The 26,727-nt window shown below is 35.6% G+C and overlaps 1 protein-coding gene across 1 annotated transcript in view; it reads right to left on the bottom strand.

The window, feature by feature from the left end:
• Positions 1 to 96: 96 nt before the first annotated feature.
• The window catches only part of NAALAD2 (N-acetylated alpha-linked acidic dipeptidase 2), a 59,672-nt gene continuing 33,041 nt past the window's right edge, over positions 97 to 26,727 (bottom strand). Inside the window, exons 16-19 of the mRNA XM_081273029.1 lie at positions 16,986 to 17,250; positions 13,672 to 13,753; positions 12,290 to 12,382; positions 97 to 10,043 (exon numbers count right to left, since the gene is read on the bottom strand). Of these exons, the coding sequence (XP_081129155.1) occupies positions 9,854 to 10,043; positions 12,290 to 12,382; positions 13,672 to 13,753; positions 16,986 to 17,250 (630 nt within the window). The 3' untranslated portion in view covers positions 97 to 9,853. The remainder of the gene's footprint in view (positions 10,044 to 12,289; positions 12,383 to 13,671; positions 13,754 to 16,985; positions 17,251 to 26,727) is intronic.

Below are 26,727 nucleotides of genomic sequence, written 5' to 3' on the forward strand. Positions count from 1 at the left end.
GCTGATTTTACTTTATAATTTCATTTTCTGCCAGAAATTTTAATTCTTATTAAGTATAAATTGTTTAGTTTTCTTTAAACAGTTCTTCAAGCTCCAAGAATGAAGAGAACCTTAAAGCATTCTTGCACATATTTTAAGGGGCCTTAAAGCTATTGTTTAACCCATCCCCCACATTTAAAAAAACAACAACATTCATTTCTAAGCCTGTAAATGGATGTCTTGAATACACAAACAACATGTAAACTTTGAAAAATTCATTTATGAGATCTGATATCCATTTTAGGGCTGTTTGAATGTTAAAAGATTTTTTGTTGTTGTTGTTTTATTGCAAATTAAAGTCCAGCTTGTTTTAGTGTTGTTTTGATAGATTTTTGTTTTTCCTTTTTTTGTTTGTTTGATAGGTGAGAAGTTGTTTCTCTTCCAGCTCCTTCCCTACAATCTTAAAATTTAAATTCATCCGGTGTTGCCTGGCTTGCCTTTTCTAAATTGATTATAGATGCCTATGGCTTTGTGCATGTGGCATTGTCCCTAAAACACAAGGCTTGAAAAGTTTTTTTTTTTTTTTTCTGCAGAGCATTGCTTAATTTTAAGTTTTCATGGTGTTTGTTGATGTAGTTTCTCTAAGAAAGTTTTCTAAAGATCGTCTTTTCACTAAATCCTTAATTAATGACTTTTTTTAATTCTCCAGTTTAGTAGGACCCCTTTAATGTACAATAAAATGAAATAAAACAACAGTTAAACGTTTTTATGTTGCTTAAAGCTGCATGTCAAAATAGTTTGTTTTTCCTTTTCCACTAAGCAGATATCCTGTTTAGATGAATAGATTGTTAAATTATTTTTTAAAGAGATTTTGCCAATTAAAGTAATATTAGTGATTCAGCTTAGAAAATACAAACCTCCCTAAATATACTTCACTTCTCCAACAGAGACATTAAGTGAATGTATTAGTTTTATTTATTTATATTAATTTGTTATTATCTGTGTCCTTTTCAGACTGCATGTAATCTTAACTGTGGGTGTTTTGACCATCGGTATTTCTGTTTTTTAGTAAAGTACTTAGCATATTAGTTGGTTCTTTAAAATATTTTACATGCAGCAATAGTGGGCTACTCACTATTCAAAGACTTTAAATGAGTATGAACATAGTCATAATGAGGTAGTTTCTGTTGATATATTTCAATTGGGGAATATAATAATTATGAGATAGTTTCTATTGTTATATTACAATTGGGGAAACTGATTTATTGCTCTGGTTCAGCAACTAGTGAGTTGGGGAGTAAAGATTTCAGACTTAGGCAGCCTGACTGTATTCTGTGCTGCTAACCACTATTGTGTGCTGCTTTTATTTACCCATTGAATGCATAAGCTTTGCAAAACATTGACATATAGCATGGAAAATTATTAACAGTATGTTGATAAATAGGAACAAATTTTTTGTTAGATGTGTTTGGTTAGAAAATAAATTTATAAAATAAATTACACAGTCCTTCTGCCTGAATGGTTTGGTTTTAATAGCCTATTAAAAACTTATCACTTGTTATTTGACAACTTTTAGAATAGTCTCAGAATCCTCAATGCAAAATACCATAAAAGTTTCCATTGCCATTTTGTTAATGACAATACATCTTTTAAATGAGAATTCATATTTCTGCATTAATGAAATGGCATAACTACTGAAGTATAATCAGGTTCTTTGTTTAATTTGGAATGTCTGGAACATCTAACTAAGAATGTCGGAAGATAGGATTGTAAACATGGGGACTAAATAGTAAAGGATCATTTGAATTTTGACTTCATCAGGTCAAGATTATCAGAATACCATTTCTAGACAAACTCTGTTACTATCAGGAGAAACTTATTGGAAATGCAAATTATCAGGTCCAAACCTAGACCTACTACATCAGAAACTGGAAATAGGGTCCAGGATGTGCAGAATAATTTCTGGATTCTGATAAACAGTAAAATTTTCAAAATTTTAAAGCCACTAAGAACATGGTAATCTCAGTAGGCTTATTTTTTTTAATGAACTTTTTGTTTTAAGAAAATCTGGGATTTGTAGAACAAAGGTGACGATATTACAGAGTTTCTATGTACACAACCAATTTCACCCCTCATTGACGTATTAGTGTAATATAACCCATTACAATTAATTGAACCAGTATTGATTCATTATAAACTATAGTCCATGTTTTATTCAGATTTTCATAGTTTTTGCCCATTGTCTTTTTTCTTCAACTGTTTTGTCTAGGAGACCACATTATATTTAGTCATTATTCCTCCTGTGTTTCCCCTTGTTTTTTAGTTTCTTAAACTCAAACACTGACAGTTGGTGTGGAGTATGCTATAGAATGTCCCTCAATTGGGATTTGTGTAGCTGCTTTTTTAAAGATTGCACTTATTTATGTGTTTGGGAAAGAAAAAACACAAAATTAAAATGCCATTCTCATCTTGTAATATCAAGGGTATACATACTGTCAAAGTCATTTGAGCAACTGACTTGCTCTATGAAGATCTCTTTTATTCACCCTGTTGATCTTCCTCCTACTGTATAGTTCATATTCATGAGGGCATGGGGAGTTATTTTCTTCCATTTCCTTTAGGACAGAATATAGAAGCCACTTTGCACAGATCTTTCTTTTTCCATTAGTCATTCATTTGTATTAGTATAGACTCATAGATATTTTATATTTGTGGTTAAAATTTAATGCTACTTTTTTTTGCTTAATTTATTCCAAGTTATTAACAGTTTTTTCAGTTGGCTCCTATTTTAAATTTTTGGCATAGTTGTTTCACTGTTGGGTTTTATGTGTGTTTATGATTTTTCTTTTAGTGTTTGTGTGTGTTTGAACACTTATTTTGTGGCATTTCAAGATGTTCTGAGCTCATTTTGTGTATTTACTATCCAAATTGAAGAGTCAGCCATTTCTTTATAGGAGAATAGTTTTAAAACCAGCATCTAAGTACTAGGCATGTTTATTGCAATTAGAATATTTTTACCCTTAGGCAAGGAAACCTGTTTTTACTAACTTGTGTGTTTCTAATCATCTGTATCTTTGTTAAGCTAACCATGAACTCATATGTCTCTTAATTCATTACTACATATCATTCCAACCTTCTTCCCTTGCTTATCTGTAACTTCCCATGGGTTCCAAATATACTATATCCCTTTGCTTAATTCTAACATTGCAGTGTCAGTATTGTTAACCCAATTGCCCATGGGAAACAACTTTATCAACTACAGTGTGTGCATGTAATCTTTAGTTTTAAAACATTTCTAGATACCTGCATATTCAAAAAGTTGAGCACTTCTTCCTTTCATCTCTTTGTTATATTTGTAATACAGTGTGTATTTTATAGAAAGATCATTTTGATAAAAAGGAGCATTTAGAAATGGTATAAAGATCAGTTAGGATCAGGGCATGAAATACAGCAGGAACAGCAGTAAAAGGAGATATATGAGAGACTCGGTGTCTTGAAATGAAAGGAATTTGGTACTAGAGAGAAACTTGAAGATAACTCCTAGGTATGAGAATAGAACAAGACAGGGAATCTAAACAAGATTTTGGAGGAAGTGATTTTGTCAATAGGACTGTAAAGTCAGATCTTTACAAGTCAACATAAGCTATCTGGGATGACAACATTAAGGTCTGAAGCTTGCAGTGAGGGATCTGGCTCTCAGAATTTGGAAATCACAACTAAATAGGCATAATGTAAATGCATCACTTAGCTTTTGTGAATGCAAAGTTGATGCATTGTGAACTTTGAGGGTATGTTATTTTCATTCAAAAAACAATGATAATTCTGTTTTTGAGTATGATGTAGTGCACAAGTGTGGAAATAAGTAAATCCAATATAGAATCATATAGGTGTATACTAAATATTGAGGGTATGCTACCCAAACCATCTGAAATGGGTCCTCCGTATGAAAGAACTTTTTGTTATCAGAAGAATGGGAAAGGAAGGCTGAGTGAACAGAAGCAACAAAAGTCCATTACAGACCTTGATCTTGTGTATAGCAATGATAAAGCAACTTAGCCATGATAGATTCTTAGAGGAAAGTGTCAGTTTTGTGTGTCAAGAAAAGCCACTTTTAAAAAATGTTCATTACTTTAGTCTTATTATAATTAATGAGATCATTATAATTACAGTTCTTTGTAAAACTTTAGGTTCCCCACTAAAGAAGTCTGAATTTTAGTGACCGATTCCAGACTACTAGAGACCAACTTTGACCATTTTTGATGCCTTAAAGAATTCTTTAAGTCCCTTTTGTTTCCCAATAAGGTTACTAAAATTTATCAGCACAAATGATGAAGTAGGGGGCAGAGAAAGGAAACAAATTTGTAAAGCCAGAAAGCCTATGAAAATGGATAATGGGAATCAGAATTGGAAGATGGTTAGAGAAAATCTAGTCCCCTTTTTTTTTTTTAAGGCAGGGAATTAAATCTTTCAGGAAAAGTAGGTGTCTAATTACTTCAGTAGAGTAGAGGGTACTTCAAAAATTACATTAGTTGTCTAGGCTTAGGAATTTGAGAAGTATTTTTCACAAGTAGTAACTTGAAGCTGCAGACTTGATAGCTATTTCACAAATAAAATGTGTCGAACACTTTGCTAAATATGTCAGGTTTTGATTTACTCTTAACACCATTCCAAGAATATACTGTGTTCTGTTATCTGCATTTAGAGACAAAAGAAACCTTCATAACTTGCCTCAGATGGAAAATGGTGAGATTCTGTTTCAAAATTAGTGACTTATGGTTTAGACATTAGGTGTCCCCCCAAGATAATTAACACAAGAAGGTTTAGAGGCAAAATGTTTTTTTTTTTTTTTAAGATACGAGGGCCTTAGTGTAATCACTGTATTGATTAACTACAGGTGGGGACTCAGGTAGGGTTGGTTGGAGGAGGTGGGATGATGGGATGGGGCCAAGCCTCTTGGGATTTGTATTTTGTTCCTGGTGAGTGGAGCACGCTCTGCTTCTTGGTGGCCATGTCCTGTCCTGTTTTCCTCCACATACTTTTGTCATGATTTGTGCCTAACCTCAATCCCTGAGGAATGGAGCCAGATATCTATGGACTGAGACCTCTGAAACCACGAGCCCCTGAAATTTTTCCTCCTCTAAAATTATTCTTGTCAAGTCTTGGTCAGAGCAGTGAAAAGGCTAAATAAAACTTTTTTTTTTTCCTTGACTCCAGAGGCCTTAAATTTTGGACAGTGAGACAAGACATCCAAGTCAACATGCAAAACCAAAAATAGACTGCCATATCTTAATGAAGTTTATCCCTGCCTTTTTTAGTATCAAATAACTGAATATTATGTAAAGAATGTGCTGTCAGTTTTTGCAATAGTCAATTGAGCCATTCACTTTTTTAAAAAAAGAGAAGAGAGAGAATTTTTTAATATTTATTTTTTAGTTTTCGGTGGACACAACATCTTTATTTTTATGTGGTGCTGAGGATCGAACCCAGAGCCCCATGCATGCCAGGCGAGCGCATTACGCTTGAGCCACATCCCCAGCCCCAAGAGCCATTCACTTTTTTAATAACTGTTTAAAGGGCCAGTGAGCAGTTAACAAGAATAGGGATGGATTCTGCAGGACTGAGTGAAAGTAAAAGTCTCATGGCTATGAATTTGTGCCCTACAGGCATTTTGTTCTAATAATCTGTACCTATAAATAGCCTTGGGCTGATCATCAGTTGGAGTCACTTTTCTTTACATCTCTGTGTTAGGTGTAAACAATTAGAAGGCAATGTACATAGATGGTTCTCTTTGAATTAGTAAAAGAGAAGCAATATGTTAAAGTTTAGTATATGAGGCACACAAAGTTGAATCATTTCAACTTGTGTAAAATATCCCATCACATTACAAGAGAAAGACATTTTAAGAAAAAACAGTTCCTGAACTCTTGGTGTTTTAATGAAGAACCACATATAAAATTGTTATTGGACACGTCTGTATAGTTTATCTACTTTTTGTATTTATGTTTTGTCAAAATCTTGAAGTGTTGAGATTTCCGAGTAGTTTTTTTCTCTCAGAAGAACTGCTTTAATGGATGTGAAATTTTAAGTTTTACTTATGTTTTTAATAAGATGAAAGTGTCTCTTTAATAGTGTTGTAGTCATCACTTTGCTTAATTAGTTTTCATCAACAAATGATCTTTGGTGTGCTGGGGATAACTGATCAAATAAAGACACTTTACTTTCAAGCAAGATTCCAAAAAGAAAAACAAGATCATTAAATAAAAGTTTGCCAAGCTGGGCGTGGTGGTGCATGCCTGTAATCCCAGTGGCTTGGGAGGCTGAGGCAGAAGGGTCACAAGTTCAAAGCGAGCCTTAGCAACTTAGTGAGACCAGTGTCAAAAATAAATAAATAATATATATAAAGAGCTGGGGGTGTGGCTCAGTGGTTAAGTGCCCCTGGATTCAATCCCTGGTACAATATATATAAAAGAGTGGCTGTGGAGCATATTTGGTACACTTTATAGAAGTACAGACAACAAGAGTCCTGAACAGAGGGGAGGGAAGTTCATGAAGATGAGAATGCAAAAAAACCTAGAGTGGAAGGATGGCATGGCTACTACCCCTTGCACCAGTTCCTAAGCAAATGTCAGCATTGGATTGGGACTTCTCTTAATTCTAGTACAGCATTGCAGTTAATACAGCCTTCAAAAATCTCTGTTGATTATCTCCTAAATTAAGGTGGCTCAGTCCATGCCAAGCCTGAACTTTAGCCTAATGCTTAGAATTGGAAAGAAAACAGTTGGTGATCTCAGTTATCCAAGTATTCAGAGATCTTTAGCACCTCTGATTTTCAGTGCTTCCATAGTTCTGTGGAATCTGAAAATATCTTGAGAAAGTTTAAAATATAAAAGTATTTCTAAAAATATTTGTTGTCTCTAAATATATTCAATCCAATTTTTCCTAGTTGTAACTGGAGCAATTGTCTGTCAGTTACTACAACATCCCCAGGAATGAAAGTCCCTATTGAAGAGATTTTAAATAGTGCATGTATGCTTACATTTAGGAAGATCATTCTAAGTATAATTATGGATATAAAGGAGAAAAGGAAGTGGAATGATCTCAAGAGAAGTCATATCATTTAAGTGAAAGATGGCTTCTCTGAATTTAGATTAATTAGATTGGAAATTAGAATATAAGAACTATTGAAAAGGTAGAGGTATAGGCATGGTGGTGCATACCTATAATTCCAGGTACTTTAGAAGCTGAAGCAGGACAGACTGTCAGAAAAGAGAATATAGAGCAAATGACTTCATAGTTAGAAAGCAACAACAAGGGAAGGCTGTCTAGCTTTTACCTATGTAGCACTATCATTTATTTGGAGGTGATTATTTTACCCTAAACTAATTTCTACACTTAAAAGCTCAAGGATCAACTAATTGATGTTCTTTAAAGTATGAACTTCGGGAAAATATTCAGATGGCCAGTGTGTGTATATGTAAATGAGTATTATTTATATCCTCAGAAGAACTGCTAAATTAGAAACCTGGAAGAGGATTTATATTTGTGAACTGTATTGCATCCCATAATTTCATATACTTTTTCCTGTTCAAAATGAAATTTTTTATTTTACCAATTATAAAAGGAATATATCCTGATATTAAAAACTTAAGCAACCCAGAAAAATACTGAGTCTTGCCACCCCAAAGTAAATACTGTTGACATTTTGTTGATATTTTTATATTTAGATTTATCACTTTTTTTTGCAACAAAAGTCACGGACAATTTACCATATAAATTAAAATGTATATATCATCAGTTTTAGGATTATACAGTAAGTTAATCAGTTCTCCATTGAAATTTTGTTCATTACTTACTCATTTCACTATGATATAGAATGCTGCAGTAAACATCCTTGTGTTATATATTCTGATCAATTTCTCTACAGAACAAATTTTTAGAATTTCTAAGTGTATATATATATATATATCTTTCACATGCCTATAGCTTAGTGGTCTACTTTAATATTATGTAACTTCTGATTGTATTAAACATGTTTAATTTTTTTAGATGACTAAAGTAAACTACTGTAGTATAATAGGAATGTATGGCTTATTTAACTTTGATTTTAAAAATCATTCATAAATCAGGCAATACATACTGACAACAATATATTTCTTTGTTATTATTTTCTATGTATTCTTAAAAGAAATAATCTTTCACTCGGGGGAATAATGATTAACAGCTCAACTGTTACTCAAATGCTCAGGAAGAAAATTTAAAAAAAAAAACATTCAAATGTGTAATTAACATGGGATAGCACATACCCTACATCCAGTATCATGGACTGATTACAGTGTTTCCCACATAGCTGCTTGTTCTGATCAATTGTTGATGAAAGATGAGAAAAACAAAATAACTTGCCAATTAAAGGAACAGTAAGTTGCAAAGATTAATACTTTATCCCAAATACATATTTCAAGTCACATATGCTGGTTAGCCTGTGTATTTCTTCAAAAAAAGCTGCCAGCAGGAATAATACCCTTCAAGAGATTTCCAAACTTTTGTGTTTTGTCTCCTTTAGAAATGATGTAAAGAGTTAGAAGGAACTGATGTCCAGTTATATATAATTGACTCAGTTGGATAGTAGAAATGTATGACTCATGGGTGTTAATCCTCTCTTTTCTACAACACAGTGCCTCCCCATGCATGCCAGGCAAGCGCGTTACCGCTTGAGCCACATCCCCAGCCCCAACTTGTTATCTTTTTAAAGCAGAAGACTTTGTGGTATTTTTCATAGAATAAGTGGGACACAAAATTTATCTTGATGACTCAAGATTACTGTTACACATGTGCTTATTTTATTATGGGGAAATGGTGAGACACCCTGTAGTAATGTTGAGTTATAAAAGTAATGTCTGTTTCTAAATACCCCAACTCTTTGTTATATTAAATCACATTGTTGGCCTTGTAAGGAGTGGCAGATGTAGTTTCTCCTTGCAGTCAAACTTGGAGTTGTCCCTATTTTACCCTAAACTAATTTCTACACTTAAAAGCTCAAGGATCAACTAATTGATATTCTTTAAAGTATGTGTGCCTGCCAATAAATCCATTCTAATTTTTGATTCTCAACTCTTTTTGGTAACATGGTTGAACAGTCAAGCTAATTGAAACTTAATTATGTTCACCTGTAATTCTGTGACTTCATAAACTCTTGCAGATGCTGATATGCTTTATAGAAGCTAGACTGGAACTTTGGAGCAGCTACCTCATCACCTATTAAATTTATGTATTTATTCAGTAGAGTTGAATTTATCAAAAGTTTAGATACTATTGACTTTTTCTGACAATTGGCACTACATTGGCAATTTTACAAGAGAAGATGTGCTATCCCAGTTTTTCTACCAGACCTTTATTTTTTTGTAGTCAAATTTACCAGGGCATAATTTTCATACAGTAAGATGTAGACATTTTTAGTTTGATGAGGTATGGCAAATGTGTACACTGCTGTAACAGCTCAAGATACAGAAAACGCATTTATCCAAGAAAGATTTTCCATATCTTTGTGACCATCTTTTCCCTCCGGTCGTTTGTCCAATCACCAATTTATATCTAGTTTAACACTTCTTCATGTAAATGGTTTTGCTTTATGTACTCTTTTATGTCTAGCTTCTGTCACTCAACAATGTCTTCCAGTAGCATTGCTTCATTTAATTTTACTGCTGAGTAGTATTCCCTTATGGATATGTATTCCCACAATTTATCCATTTATCTTTTGGTAGACATTAAAAAATCAAGATTTTAGAACACTCTGGCTTCACAGGCCATCAAAAAGACTAACTTCATCCTCAGACTTTCAGCAACACTTTTAATAGTTATTCACTTAGCTGATACCTTCTTATAACACTTCTTTCAGTGTTCCTGCTGCTGCTTGAATTGTGAAAACTGCAATAGAAATATGTTTCTTTACTTCTGTCCAGGCCAAATGAGGGTCTGCTTTATTTTCAATATCAAACATAGCATCATAAATCCCAGGAAATGATTCTCCAGCATATTTGTTGTGGCTACTTGGAGCAAAAATGATGTGCCTAAAAGAAAATATTCTTATTATTTAAAACAAATGGAAATGAATTACTACCATAACTATATTCACTTCAGAAGTTATTTGGGAAAGTGAAAGGGTGCAATACATTATATATTCACTTAATAAAGTAAGTAACTTTTACAATCATACACGGAAAAATTATTCCTATACCACTGCAGTAGACAAACTCTGTAATGTAACTACTTTAGAATATACTTTTAATGTTTAGTTAATAGTCAAAAATGTATTTTAAAAAATACAGTGTAGGCCAGTCACAGTGGCATATGCTTGTCATCCCAGTGATTCAGAAGGCTGAGGAAGAAGGATCATAGGTTTGAAGCCAGCCTCAGCAACTTAATAAGAACCTGTCTCAAAATAGTAAAAGCACCCCTGAGTCCAATCCCCAGTACCAAAAAAATAAAATTAAAAAATCAGTGTAATTTTTTTTGGAGGTTAGGTTGTAGAAACCTCATCAAATTTTAAAATGTGTTAGTCCTTAGACCCTTAAATCCCAAGTCCTAATTATGGAGATAGTAAATGTTCAAATAGGATACAACAATGATTGACTTCCATATATATTTATCATGTCCTATAGTAATAAATAACTGGGAGAAAAAACTCAAAGTGGTAGAGTGCTTGCCTAGCACATGTGAGGCACTGGGTTTGATCCTCAGCACCAAATAAAGATATTGTGTTGTGTCCATCTGCAACTAAAAAAATAAATAAATAAATGAGATAAATTATAAAATGTGAGCCATATAATATAGCAGTAGGCTGCAGATAAAAAGAGCAAAACTATACAGTAACATAGAAACCTAGAAGAGATTATTAAGGGAAAAAATATGTAAACTCCTATATGTTTCCATTTATCTTTAAGTAAAGATAAATGTTCATATTATAATGTGTGCATGTATATGTATGCAGACAATATGTGTATTATAAGTAAATGTGTACATATATACATGAATACAATTTATGCATACTTGTAAACAATATATACAGATAATAATGATATACATTTTATATATTCATACAAATATACATATATACACGTGTGAGTAAAGAAATTCCCAATAAACACTGAATTTCTCTGAAAATAGTGGGACTGAGTGAAATATAGGAGGGAGTGATGAAAATGCCTTGTCTCTTTTTTTTCTATGTGCTCCTATAAAGACTGATATTTTTATATTTTAAAATAATAGATGTTTGATTATAAATAATAGAAATTTAAAGAGATTAATAACAAGACTATAGATATTGTTTTTAACTTTTTGATTTATATAATTAACTAATTGCCCTATTTCATTTGCATGAGTAAACATTTATGTTCTTATTTAAAATTTATAAAACTAACTGCCATGTACTTAATGTATGCTTCTTTAATTTTGCCTCGCTCACACTTACTACGTGACAGAGCTGGGCTCCATAAACTTCTTATAATTACTTAAATGTTAATAATAATCACTGACATTTAGGAAGGTAATGTATACAACAATTTTTGGCATGTTATTTGTTGATAGATAGCCTTAGCAATTAACATCATTTTAATTGAGATGGGAAAGCCATGGAAGCCACTTAAACTAAATCTCACATCTGTAAGTGAACTTGATCATATATTTTATGACTTTACATTTTAGGACCTTTCTAATTTCCACAAGAAACCATAATTTACAAAGGACCTTGAGAAAACATGACTGATATACAAAAAGAAAACCATTATATTTCTTTATAGGAACATGGTAGCCATCTTTAAAAAACCTAAAATGTTATATGGAAATGTTACTCTACTTTGGAGAAAAGATCTGGGCCAAAGGGAGAACATTACAGAATAATAGATTTCAGATCTTTATGAAGAAAGTTTTGTAATAATGAGACCTTCTCTAACAGACTGGACTTCCTCATGAAGTAATCTTCCCATCCTGTATGTTAACTGAGAGTCTGTAAGGATTCATGTAGATAGTTCAACTAGCTGAACTCTCCAAGATCTCCTTTTAAATTCTATGGCTTGATAATTTTGTTAGAAGAGTTCTTATTCAATCCTCACCATTTGTAGAAAAATGTGTAATTTTTTGGTATTATGTATTATACTAGTATTAGATGCATAATATGCCCATGTTTCTTTCAGTATACATAGTCACCCTCTATTCATTTAATGATAACAGTTTACAGCAGACTTCGGGTATTTTTTTTTTTTCTTGTCAAAGTGAGGTATTTGGTACCCTTTAGTGGATTCCCTACTGTTTTCCTTACCTATAGAACTGTCTCCCTGGTAAACCAAGGGGATCAATGAATGCTCTTTCCAGAAGCATCAATTGGTCATTCATAATTCTCACTGCAATGGGACTTTGAGAACAAGAAATATGTAATTAAAACCTTTACTATAGAACCATATTTAAAATAATATTAAATAAAGATGACATGGAAAAATAATTAAAATCAATATATTTTTCTTTTTATCAAAAATGCATATTAATCCAGTACTGCTTTACATGATAAACTACATAGCAAGGTCATCATTCTGGCATTTATAATAACAGTCCTACTGGTAATGATTTGTTTTTCAAGGCCACAAGATGATCAAAAAGAACTGGAAGACAGTCAGCTAGGCATTTTGGATAGTACAGGGTGAACTACCAAGTTGTTTCTGACAAGTCACTCAGCCTACTATGGAAGAAATGAGCCAAATAAAGGCAGAATAGCAAACAATGACTGAAGGTTTTAGGAGTCCACAAGAAGGGAAGGAAACAGTGGGCTGGGAATTCCTTTTGCACTTGAAATTTTCAGACTGTCATCTTGAGTTCCCGGGGCACTCCTACAATTCAAAGGAGAAGAAAGTCTCCTTAAAATGACTGACAAAGCCAGGTGTGATGGCTCATGCCCTTAATATCAGCAGCTCAGGAGGACAGGAAGGACTAGAAGTTCAAAGCCAGCCTCAGCAATTCAATGAGGCCCTAAGTAACTTCAGGAAACCCTGTCTCTAAATAAAAATACAAAAAAGGACTGAGGATGTGGCTCAGTAGTAAAGCACCCCTAGGTTCAATCCCAGGTACCAAAAGAAAAAAAAATGACTGGCAAAGCTTTCTGTTTTCTGATTAAGTCTGAAAACATAATGTCACGGACTATAATGTGGAGCAATTTATGTTTATTACATAATGTTTTACTTTGAATATAACTTTTAAACTATTTTCAAGCTAAAACTGGCAACAAGTTATATGAATTCGATAAAGAAAGAATTATAAATTGATGCATGGAAGTGTTGGAAAAGGACTATAATGAAATAGAGTACAAATGCACTTAAACCCATAAAGCTATGAATGAATACCAGCTAAACAACACAAACTCCTAAAAACACATTTCTAGCCCTTGTATTGAAATGAGTGTTTAGACTTCCATTTACAACAGTATCTCCTAAATCACCTGAAGTTCTTTTTAAAAAGCAAATTTTAATTCTCTATGTCTTGGGTGGGCTCTGATTTCTGCCTTTCTAACAAGCTTGCAGGTAATGGTGATGCTATTGATTTGCAGACCATAATTTGAATAGCAGTGATTTAGAGCTGAATGCTTAAGGGAGTGAAAACAGTTCATTCTTTCAACCAGATTATTCTTCAAAACAGTAGGCATCTGAAACTTACTTATTAAGGTCAACTTCTGTGAGTCTTCTATGAAAATCTGAAGCAGCCTCTGAGAAGTTTTTTACAGCAGAAAACAAGGAGTCTTTTTTTTTAAAGTAGAAAAAAGAAATTACAGGCATTAGTGAGTCATATTTTAATTTCATTTTTCTGTCCTCTCCACACTAATGTGATGGAATAGATGCTGAAACTATTTTGTTACTGAACCTTCTTGTAGATTCATGAAAAGTATTAGAATATGTCACCAAAAATATTGTATGGAATTTTTTAAATGGCTAAAATTATTCTTAAGGAAATTACCACTCAAAAATTTAGAATATAGATAATTCTTTGACCTATAATTTACCCAAAGCCAATATTTATTCCTTTATATATTCATTTAATACATTTTTATTAGGACAATTACTCCACATAAAACACTGAATATATAGCTATAAATAAATGATAATCCCTGTAATTGTTACTGGATTAAAACAATAACAATTTTTTTTTTCCTGGCACCAGGGATGGAACTCAGGGTCACTTGGCCACTGAGCCACATCCCCAGCCCTATTTTGTATTTCATTTAGAGACAGGGTCTCACTGAGTTGCTTAGCGCCTTGTTTTTGCTGAAGCTAGGTTTGAACTCTTGATCCTCCTGCCTCAGCCTCCTGAGCCAGTGGGATTATAGGTGTGTAACACTGAGCCTGACTCAATTTTAATGTCCAAGCAGTACATTTAAGATCTTACTCAAAAGACAACCTGTGACAAACTGATATATCCAGACTCAATGATCAGGTTTGACGGGTTAAACTATTCTTTAGTTTACAAATTAGGTTCTCAGGACTTTTTTAATGCTACAATTTATTGTTTTTCATGTTTTCTAAGCAGGAGTTGATTGATGGATACTGGGAATTGAACCCAGTGTTGTTTTGCCACTGAGCTACATCCTCAGCCCTTTTTATTTTTAATTTTGAGACAGGGTCTTGCTGAGTTACTGAGGCTAGCCCCAAATGTGTGATCCTCCTCTCTCAGCTTCCCAAGTGTCTGGGATTACAGGCATACACCAACCACTGCACCCGGCTTCTAAGCAATACATTATTGTTTTGCTATTTGCATCATTCTGTTATGCAGACAAAGTATAACATAAAGTATTCATTTTATAGATACAGCATGTACAGCTCAGACAACAGGATTTCTATTAGGTCACTCTGATAATTGGTACCTTCAATATGAACACATTTAGAACGAAAAACAGGGTCTTTTCATCCTAGATTTTCTTCAATTTTACTTGTGTTTTAAATCTTGCTTAAATAATAACAGATGTGATGGAAACTGAGGGAAGAGAGTATTGAAGTTTTTAATTTTAACTGTAATAACAGAAGTTACAAGGCACAGTGGCACATGCCTGTAATCCCAGTGACTGAGAAGCCTGAGGCAGTAGGATCTCAAGTTCAAGGCTAGTCTCAGCAACTTAGACCCTAACTCAAAATAAAACATAAAAGGACTGGGGATGTAGTTCAGTGGTAAAGCTACCTGGGCACAATCCCCAGTATTGAAAAAAAGAAAAAGAAAAATATACTGAAGTCAAGATAAGAATGGAAATGTTTTCCTAGAATTTAGTGACTGAGGTCAATGACAATTTCGGCAAAAGCCACTTTCAGTAGATAAGAGCACAATGAATTAATTTGTGTGGCATGGAGAACTGGAGACAGGGAATGCCAATTTTGTGTTCATTCATTTGGTAATTCATCAGACCTTTCTTCTTCATTGAAAACATTTTCCAAGATAATGTTTTTGACTGGCACTAAATGAAGACTTTCAATAGTGAAAGAAGTAGTACACATCAAAAAAAGAAATACTGTTGAAAGATAGAAAAATATTTCATCTGAAGGATAGTCACCAATGAAGAAATTACTAAAATAGAGCAGAGCAAGACACTGACAGAGCATACCAGGTCCCAAACACGGTAAGCTGGTAGAAGAATGAATACCATTTAAAGGGAGCCCTTCTGTTGAGCTTGTGTAGTTTATGCCTCTTGATTGGACCCTGACTTATACAAATGGATAAGTATAATTCCACCAAAAGGAAATCTGGGCACTTATAAAGGCAACTGTATGCTAAATAGCCAAAGAAATATCAAGGACTCTCTTCCTGTTAACTCTGCTTATTTCTCTAATTTAATCTCTTCATTTCCTTCACCATGCAGAGATACCCCAATCATTGATATAACCACAATTCTCTGTATTTGCTTTGCTTTATTTTATTTCCATATCAAAATACCTCTGTTCTTTGTAACTTCATAAAGATTACTAACACTTGTGTAATAATACTTAAAATAACATATGACCACTCCATAACACTTTTCTGTGCTATAGTACTCTGTGTACCCTCTAATATCCTATGCATTTTGTCTTCTCCTTGCCCACATAAGATTTTAATCTTTGAGTATTTGACTAAGTCTTATAATACAATCTCTCAGAAATAACAGCACTTTCGACAGAGTAAACAGTACATATTTTACAATTTTGTTATCTAAGTCCCCCTGAATAATAAAAGAAAGTGATAATTAAATAGTAATAATAGGCAGCATTTATTAAGCACAGTGCTAACCACCACTGCTTTTATACTACTTAACGATCTCCACAATAAGCATTGACATATTATAGTCTTTCATTTTATTGTTTCACTTCTTTAAAAAAAAAAAAAAACTGGGACATAGAGAAGTTAAGTAACTTTCCAAAGAACACACAGACTAAATGGTAGAGCTGGGATCTAATTTAGGCAATCTTCCAGACCCAATACTCTATGCTGCTATTCTACATTATATTTTAATCCCTACTTTATAGGAGATATATGAAGTAGAACCAAAACTGAGTGACCAGTTAGAAAAAGAAAGATATTTACATAGTTATAACATATTTACATAGCTTATAACTATGTAAATAATTCTTCATTTACACAAACACTAATGGAAATATTCAGTGATAAGAATGTTTAATACATATATGTAGTAGAACGGGTGGTCTTCTCTAATTTTCAATATTTTTACAATTTCTTCACTTTGCTTTTGTAAAAGTGAAAAATGTTCTTAAAGGCAGTATAGTATAAGGAATATTTACCAATCCACTGCTTGTAGCACTAACTCAGCCATAATGGATTCATTCTAGACACATCAGATTAAATCAGATTCCTAATTAAGTAGATGTTCATTTTTGTGTAAAATAATTAGTTAGGCAAAATAAGTAATTATGACTAATTCTAGAATGAAACAGTATCTATTTATCATAAAAGATAATATCATCAAGCACTACCTTAAAGATTATAAAATGTCTTACCAAATGATACCCCCTCCTCTTTCAATTGCTGGTCATATTTCTTGGATAAATTGAAGATACTTGCTGCATAGTTTTCCAAAGCTGTTCCATAGTCTTGAATATTGAAAGGAATGATTATAGATTCTGCAAGCTCATATACCAGTGCTCCTCGTAATTGAGCCACAGAGAGCTGTTTCTTAAATGTGGGGTCATAAAAATTCTCTACTAATTCAAATGTTTCATAAATTGTGTGATATACAGGGTAGTTGCTGTATTTATCTGTTTTCTAAAAAAGAGAAGATTCAAGTGTAAAATAAAATTGGATATTTATTCAAATTAAAATATTTTATGTTATCAAGAGAAGTGACTGAAGAATTAATATGTATCCTGAGTTTTAACACAATAAAGCAAAAATATTGAAATTTAATTAACTAAAATATTGCAACCAAAAATTCACTGTTTTAAAATTTTACCTTTATTCATTTTATATTCATGCAGCTTTTATTCAAAATGCCGCTGCTTGAAGTTTTTCTTTATTGTATTTCTAATAACTAAAATTAAGGAATATATATTCGATCTGCACATTAGCAGTTTGAAATTATCCATCAATTCAACTGAACAATGGTGTATTTAATGTCTTCCCTCCCCAAGAAGTGTATAACCAAATCATTTAACCTTTATTACATAATTAAGAGCTACTATAATGAACATTAATTATGGTATAGTAGGATTGTATAAGAATATATATATATATATATATATATATATATATATATATATATATAAAATTTTAGTTCTTAGGTCTACCTATCCTAAGTTTAGTTTACCACCTGCTACCTTGTTATAGGATTATCATTCATATTATCATTCTTATTTAGTCTCACTAGAAAAAATTTTGTCTTGGTCACTCTCCTTCTAATTGTCTGTTTCTAATCTGTAGTGGTCTTAGCAACTACATAACTGCTCAAATTGATGACAGGGTACAAAAGTGAAAAGGCCTTGAAAATGAATTAAAAGCTCACCTTTTATGTACAGTTGACCACTAAACAACATTGGTGTTAGAGATGCTTATTTGTCCCCACACATATATTTCAAAATTCCAGGATAACTTTTCACTCTCCAAAAACTGAACTACTAATATCCTGTTATTGACAGGAAGCCTTACTGAAAACAACAACAATTATCATATATTTTGTGTGTTATATTATTCTATATAGTGAAAATATGTGAGAATCAGAAAAGATTACTCTTTATTATGCTATGCAACTTACTGGAGAGACAACTGATAATTCAGGGATAATTAAGTGTCATATGGCATGTGAAACAGATACTTGCAACACTTAAGCTCACCACAATACAATAGAACACAGCTATGAAATTATTATAGTAGTATAGTGTAGACTATAATTAATTTTAATACTTCTTTACATGTTTATATTTCTTTCTCCTGCAAATGATACCAGGTCTCCGTAAGCATTTGTGTGTAGGTTTCGATAAATTCTAAATAGTAATAATAAACTTTCCTGGTAGTAAATAATAACACAGACTATTTTTTAAATACATTTAATGTATTCATGACATACCTAATCTTTTATGTGTATTTTTTGACAGGGAGGCTACATTATTCATCTGTACATTTTTCAAATTGTAGTGAATCTCCCAAAAAAATCTACATATAAATGAGCCCATGCAGTTCAAACCCATGTTGTTCAAGGGTCAACTGTATTAAGTATAAGGCATATTAGTTTACAGAATTTATATATCTATTTTGTAATATTCTGGAACTGTTCTAGCTTAATTCTTTGTTCTTAATTATATTTTGGACTGTCAATTGGATACATACTATGAACATACAAGATGTTGGTGTGTTGCACTTTTGATTTGAAAACTGATTAAAAGCTGTGAAAATCTGTGTTTACTAATGAAATCTTCAGTGTAATTCATGGTTTAATTTACTTTTTTTATTGTTGGTCGTTCAAAACATTACATAGTTCTTAATATATCATATTTCACACTTTGATTCAAGTGGGTTATGAACTCCCATTTTTACCCCATATACAGATTGCAGAATCACATTGGTTACACATCCACTGATTTACATATTGCCATACTAGTGTCTGTTGTATTCTGCTGCCTTTCCTATCCTCTACTATCCCCCCTCCCCTCCCCTCCCTTCCCATCTTCTCTCTCTACCCTATCTACTGTAATTCATTTATCCCCCTTGTTTTTTCCCCCTTTCCCCTCACTTCCTCTTGTATGTAATTTTGTATAACCATGAGGGTCTCCTTCCATTTCCATGCAATTTCCCTTCTCTCTCCCTTTCCCTCCCACCTCTCATCCCTGTTTAATGTTAATCTTCTCATGCTCTTCCCCCGTACTTTGTTCTTAGTTATTCTCCTTATATCAAAGAAGACGTTTGGCATTTGTTTTTTAGGGATTGGCTAGCTTCGCTTAGCATAATCTGCTCTAATGCCATCCATTTCCCTGCAAAAATCCATGATTTTGTCATTTGTTAATGCAGAGTAATACTCCATTGTGTATAAATGCCACATTTTTTATCCATTCATCTATTGAAGGGCATCTAGGTTGGTTCCACAGACTTGCTATTGTGAATTGTGCTGCTATGAACATCGATGTAGCGGTGTCCCTGTAGTATGCTCTTTTTAGGTCTTTAAGGAATAGACAGAGAAGGGCAATAGCTGGGTCAAATGGTGGTTCCATTCCCAGCTTTCCAAGAAATATCCATACTGCTTTCCAAATTGGCCACACCAATTTGCAGTCCCACCAGCAATGTACAAGTGTACCTTTTTCCTCACATCCTCCCCAGCACTTGTTGTTGTTTGACTTCCTAATGGCTGCCAATCTTACTGGAGTGAGATGGTATCTTAGGGTGGTTTTGATTTGCATTTCTCTGACTGCTAGAGATGGTGAGCATTTTTTCATGTACTTGTTGACTGATTGTATGTCCTCCTCTGAGAAGTATCTGTTCAAGTCCTTGGCCCATTTGTTGATTGGGTTATTTGTTTCTTATTGTTTAATTTTTTGAGTTCTTTGTATACTCTGTATATTAGGGCTCTATCTGAAGTGTGAGGAGTAAAGATCTGTTCCCAGGATGTAGGCTCCCTGTTTACCTCTCTTATTGTTTCTTTTGCTGAGAAAAAACTTTTTAGTTTGAGTAAGTCCCATTTGTTGATTCTAGTTGTTAACACTTGCGCTATGGGTGTCCTATTGAGGAATTTGGAGCCTGACCCCACAGTATGTAGATCATAGCCAACTTTTTCTTCTATCAGACGCCATGTCTCTGATTTAATGTCCAGCTCCTTGATCCATTTTGAGTTAACTTTTGTGCATGGCGAGAGAAAGGGATTCAGTTTCATTTTGATGCAAATGGATTTCCAGTTTTCCCAGCACCATTTGTTGAAGATGCTATCCTTCCTCCATTGCATGCTTTTAGCCCCTTTATCAAATAAAAGATAGTTGTAGTTTTGTGGATTGGTTACTGTGTCCTCTATTCTGTACCATTGGTCCACCCGCCTGTTTTGGTACCAGTACCATGCTGTTTTTGTTACCATTGCTCTGTAGTATAATTTGAAGTCTGGTATCGCTATACCTCCTGATTCACACTTCCTGCTTAGCATTGTTTTTGCTATTCTGGGTCTTTTATTTTTCCATATGAATTTCATGATTGTTTTATCTATTTCTACAAGAAATGCAGTTGGGATTTTGATTGGCATTACATTGAACTTATAAAGAACTTTTGGTAATATCGCCATTTTGATGATGTTAGTTCTGCCTATCCATGAACAGGGTATATTTTCCATCTTCTAAGATCTTCTTCTATATCTCTGTTTAGGGTTCTGTAGTTTTCATTGTATAAGTCTTTCACCTCTTTTGTTAGGTTGATTCCCAAGTATTTTATTTTTGGGGGGGATATTGTGAATGGAGTAGTTTTCCTCATTTCCGTTTCAGAGGATTTGTCGCTGATATACAGGAATGCATTTAATTTATGCGTGTTGATTTTATATCCTGCCACTTTGCTGAATTCATTTATTAGCTCTAATAGTTTCTTTGTAGACCCTTTTGGGTCTGCTAGGTATAGAATCATGTCATCTGCAAATAGTGATAATTTAAGTTCTTCTTTTCCTATTTTTATGCCTTTAATTTCTTTCGTCTGTCTAATTGCTCTGGCCAGTGTTTCGAGGACTATGTTGAATAGAAGTGGTGAGAGAGGGCAACCATGTCTTGTTCCAGATTTTAGAGGGAATGCCTTCAATTTTTCTCCATTCAGAATGATGCTGGCCTGTGGCTTATCATAGATTGCTTTTACAATGTTGAGGTATGCTCCTGTTATCCCTAATTTTTCTAGAGTTTTGAACATAAAGGGATGCTGTACTTTGTTGAATGCTTTTTCTGCATCTATCGAGATGATCATATGGTTCTTATTTTTAAGTCTATTGATGTGGTGAATAACATTTATTGATTTCCGTATATTGAACCAGCCTTGCATCCCAGGGATGAATCCTACTTGATCATGGTGTATAATTTTTTTGATATGTTTTTGAATCCAATTCACCAGAATTTTATTGAGGATTTTTGCATCTAGGTTCATTAGAGATATTGGTCTGTAGTTTTCTTTCTTTGAAGTGTCTTTGTCTGGTTTAGGCATCAGGGTGATGTTGGCCTCGTAGAATGTATTTGGAAGTTCTCCCTCTTTTTCTATTTCCTGAAATAGCTTGAAAAGTATTGGTGTTAGTTCCTCTTTAAAGGTTTTGTAAAACTCCGCTGTATACCTATCCGGTCCTGGGCTTTTCTTGGTTGGTAGTCTTTTGATGGTTTCTTCTATTTCCTCAATTGTTATTGGTCTGTTTAGGTTGTCTATATACTCCTGACTCAATCTGGGCAGATCATATGACTTAAGAAATTTATCTATGCCTTCACTATCTTCTATTTTATTGGAGTATAAGGATTCAAAATAATTTCTGATTATCTTCTGTATTTCTGAAGTGTCTGTTGTGATATTGCATTTTTCATCCCGTATGCTAGTAATTTGAGTTCTCTCTCTTCTTCTCTTCGTTAGCATGGCTAAGGATCTGTCGATTTTATTTATTTTTTCCAAGAACCAACTTTTAGTTTTGTCAATTTTTTCAATAGTTTCTTTTGTTTCGATTTCATTAATTTCAGCTCTGATTTTAATTATTTCTTGCCTTCTACTTCTTTTGCTGTTGTTTTGCTCTTCTTTTTCTGGGATTTTGAGATGAAGTATGAGATCATTTATTTGTTGGTTTTTTCTTTTTCTAAGGAATGAAATCCAAGCAATGAATTTTCCTCTTAGAACTGCTTTCAGTGTGTCCCATAGATTCCGATATGTTGTGTCTGTGTTTTCATTTAACTCTAAGAAGTTTTTAATTTCCTCCTTGATGTCTTCTAAAACCCATTGATCATTCAGTAACCTATTGTTCATTCTCCAAGTGATGCCTGATTTTTCCTTCCTTCTTTTATCATTGATTTTCAGTTTCATTCCATTATGATCAGATAAGATGCATGGTATTATCTCTACTCCTTTATATTGTCTAAGAGTTTCCCTGTGACATAATATATGATCTATTTTTGAGAAGGATCCATGTGCTGCTGAGAAAAAAGTGTAACTTCTTGATGTTGGGTGGTATATTCTATATATGTCAATTAAGTCTAGGTTATTAATTGTGTTATTGAGTTCAATAGTTTCCTTATTTAACTTTTGTTTGGAAGATCTGTCCAGTGGTGAGAGAGGTGTGTTGAAGTCTCCCATGATCATTGTATGGTGGTCTATTAGACTCTTGAACTTGAGAAGAGTTTTCTTGATGAACATAGCTGCACCATTGTTTGGGGCATATATATTTATGATTGTTATGTCTTGTTGGTGTATGGTTCCCTTGAGCAGTATGTAGTGTCCCTCTTTATCCCTTTTGATTAACTTTGGCTTGAAATCTATTTTATTAGATATGAGTATGGACACTCCTGCTTGTTTCCGCAGTCCATATGAGTGATGATTTTTCCCAACCTTTCACCTTCAGTCTATGTATATCTTTTCCTATCAAATGCGTCTCCTGTAGGCAGCATATTGTTGGGTCTTGTTTTATGATCCATTCAACTAGCCTGTGTCTCTTAATTGGTGAGTTTAAGCCATTAACATTTAGGGTTATTATTGAGATATGGTTTGTTCTTCCAGCCATATTTGTTTATTAATGTTACTAAACCTGATTTGTTTTCCTCTTTGATTACTTTCCCCCCTTTACTGTCCTACCTCCAACTGTTGGTTTTCATTCTTATTTTCCATTTCCTCTTCCTGTAATGTTTTGCCAAGGATTTTTTTAAGAGATGGTTTTCTAGCTGCAAATTCTTTTAACTTTTGTTTATCGTGGAAGGTTTTAATTTCATCATCCATCCTGAAGCTTAATTTCGCCGGATACACGATTCTTGGTTGGAACCCATTTTCTTTCAGTGTTTGAAATATGTTATTCCAGGATCTAATAGCTTTCAGATTCTGTGTTGAAAGATCAGCTGTTATCCTGATTGGTTTACCCCTAAATGTAATCTGCTTCCTTTCTCTTGTAGCTTTTAAAATTCTCTCCTTATTCTGTATGTTGGGCATCTTCATTATAATGTGTCTAGGTGTGGATCTCTTATGATTTTGCACATTCGGGGTCCTGTAGGCTTCTAGGATTTGGGATTCTGTTTCATTCTCAAGTCTGGGAAGTTTTCTCGTATTATTTCATTGAATAGATTGTTTATTCCTTTGGTTTGGAGCTCTGTGCCTTCCTGTATCCCAATGACTCTTAAGTTTGGTCTTTTAATGTTATCCCATATTTCTTGGATGTTCTGCTCATGGTTTCTTAGCAGACTTGATGAGCTGTCTATGTTCTTTTCAAGTTGAAATACTTTGTCTTCATTGTCTGATGTTCTATCTTCTAAGTGATCTACTCTGCTGGTAGTATTCTCAATTGAGTTTTTAAGTTGGTTTATTGCTTCCTGCATTTCTAGGATTTCTGTTTGTTTTTTATTACCTCTATCTCCCTGTGTAATTGATCTTTTGCTTCCTGGATTTGTTTATGTAGTTCCTTGTCAAAGTGATCTTTCATTGTCTGATTTTGCTGTCTCATGTCTTTCTTGAGACTCCAGATCATCTGAAGCATGTATATCCTGAACTCTTTATCTGACATTCCATCTGTTGCAGCTATTACCTCTTCTAAAGTTGAGTTGACCTGCATTGCTTGTGGTCCTTTCTTTCCTTGTCTTTTCATACTGCCTGCGTTTCTTTCTTCTTGGTGAAATTGTTGTTTTTTTTAAATTTTCCCCCTATTTATTTATATTGCTCTTGTATAGTTGGGAAATCTCCCTTGCAGGGCGGGTAGTGGCTGTGTTCCTCCTCTAATTAGGGTGATGTGTCTACCACGCTGGTCAGTCGCGGGTCTGCCCACCCTGCGGGCGCGGGTAGCAGCTCTGCTCTGCTCCCACTCCAGTTGTGGTGACTACCACACCCTCGGGTCGTTGGTCCTGATCCGGATGTGGGCGGCGGCTCTGCTCAGCCCCTACTCCAACTGGTGTGACGTGTCTACCACGCTGGCAGGCCTCTAGGCCTGTTCCGCTGGTGGGTCGCAGGTCTGCCTACCTTGCGGGCTCGGGCGGCGGCTCTGCTCCACCCCCACTCCAACCAGTGTGACGTGACTGCCTCGGTGCTACATGTCCACCACGCTGGCAGGCTACCGGGCCTGGCCTGCCAGTGGGTCGCAGGTCTGCCTACCTTGCAGGCTCAGACAGCGGCTCTGCACAGCCCCTACTCCAAATGGGTTGACTTGGCTACTGCGCCGTCGGGTCGCTGGTCCTGTTCCAGGCGTGGGCGGCTACTCTCTTCAGCCCCAGCTGCAGTTGGGGTGTCGTGATACCACGCCGGCGGGTCACTTGGCCTGTTCTGGGCACAGGCGGCAGCTCCACTCTGCCCCTCTGGCCCCCACAGCACCCAGCAGGACCCAGACCGAGATGCAGTTACCGCGGGTTCCCCAGCTCTGGGACAAAGCAGCTCTGGGAGCCTGAACCCGGCCGCTCCGAGCTCAGTGCACGCTCTGCTAGGAGCAGGTTCCCAGAAGCAGTCTCTGTGGGTTCCCCACCTCTGAGCCAAAGCGGCACCAGGAGCCAGAACCCGACCGCTCTGAGCTCAGTGCCCGCTCTGCTAGGAGCAGGCTCCAAGAATCAGTCTCCGCGGGTTCCCCAGCCCTGGGCCAAAGCAGCTCCGGGATCCAGAACCTGGCCGCCCCGAGCTCGGTGCACGCTCTGCTAGGAGCCGGCTCCAAGAGTCAGTCTCCGCGGGTTCCCCAGCCCTAGGCCAAAGCAGCTCCGGAAGCCAGAACCCGGCCTCTCCAAGCCCGGTGCACGCTCCGTAGGAGCAGGCTCCAAGGAGCGGTCTCCGCAGGTTCCCCAGCCCTGGGCCAAAACTGTTCTGGGAGTCAGAACCCAGCCGCTTCGAGCTTGGTGCATGCTCCACTAGGAGCTGGCTCCAATACACAGTCTCCGTGGGTTCTCCAGCCCTGGGCCAAAGCAGCTCCGGGAACCAGAACCTGGCAGCTCAGAGCTCGGTGCACGCTTTACTAGGAGCGAGCCCCAAGGAGTAGTCTCCACAGGTTCTCTAGCCCTGAGCTTGAGCAATCTGTCTGCGAGACGCAGGCAAATACCAGCCTGAAATCACCTGTTCCGTAGCTGAATGAGCTGAGATCAGTAGAAAACAGGGATGATTACATCAGCTCTCCAAGATGGCGGCCGCTGTCCTCCTCCGTGGTCCGACCCGTGTCGAGAACCGAACTGGACCGCTTCTCTCCTCCGTCTCAAAGCCAGAACTCAGCACTAAGCACGACCATTGCACCGCTGGCAGGAGCCCCCAGAATCCGCATCGCTGCACCCCCGCTCCGGCACCTCGCCGCTTCCCAGCGCGCGCCGCAGACTCCAGCCGCGGGGCGATCCGCCGATCAGGCAATGCGACCCTCCGTGCGGAGAAATCGCCCGTGTCCGAGCCCCCGCAGCCGAACCTCACGCGATGGAAATCCCTCCACTAGATTCTGGAGCACCTCAATTTCACTGGAAATTCCCAACAAGACAGCCTTCAGCTGTTTCACCTCGTCTTTCTCCCGCACAGTGACGCGGCGCACGGAGGTGATGCACTCCCTTTGCTGCCATCTTCCCCATTTCTTAATTTATAATATAGACAAGTCAATATGGTATGTTGACTATATCCAAGTTAAGTATATCATCTGGGTGCTTAGGTGACAAGGATGCAAACTAGACACTGCAGAACAGAAGAATATCAAGTTAATAATTAAGAGAAACTTGCTGTTCTTTACTTAGAAGTCCTGGACTCATGATAGGCAGGATTTGGAATATGAAGAGGGGCTACTGACAATAGATAATACGAGTGTACCCCTCAAACAAAATACATCCTCCAACTGCATTTTCCTCAGGAAAAGAACATCAGAGCCTACAAGATGAGGCTAGGAAAAAATAAATAAAACTAAGCTAGAAGATGAGATTTTTCCAACTTACCATGAATCAAGAAAAGAATATGAATAACCTACTACTGATAACCATGTGGCATTACTCTGTGAACTGCCATTTCAGTGAATAAACTTAGTAGTGAAATACTCACAAAATAATCCAAATTACTTCCTGGTTTATCTAAAAGAGCAGGCAGTCTGTCTGCATCCCTGGAGTTCTTCCCAGGCCACATGTCTATCTAGTG

This window comes from Spermophilus citellus (assembly GCF_964194105.1).
Source record: "Spermophilus citellus genome assembly, chromosome: 2".
Classification (NCBI taxonomy): Eukaryota; Metazoa; Chordata; class Mammalia; order Rodentia; family Sciuridae; genus Spermophilus; species Spermophilus citellus.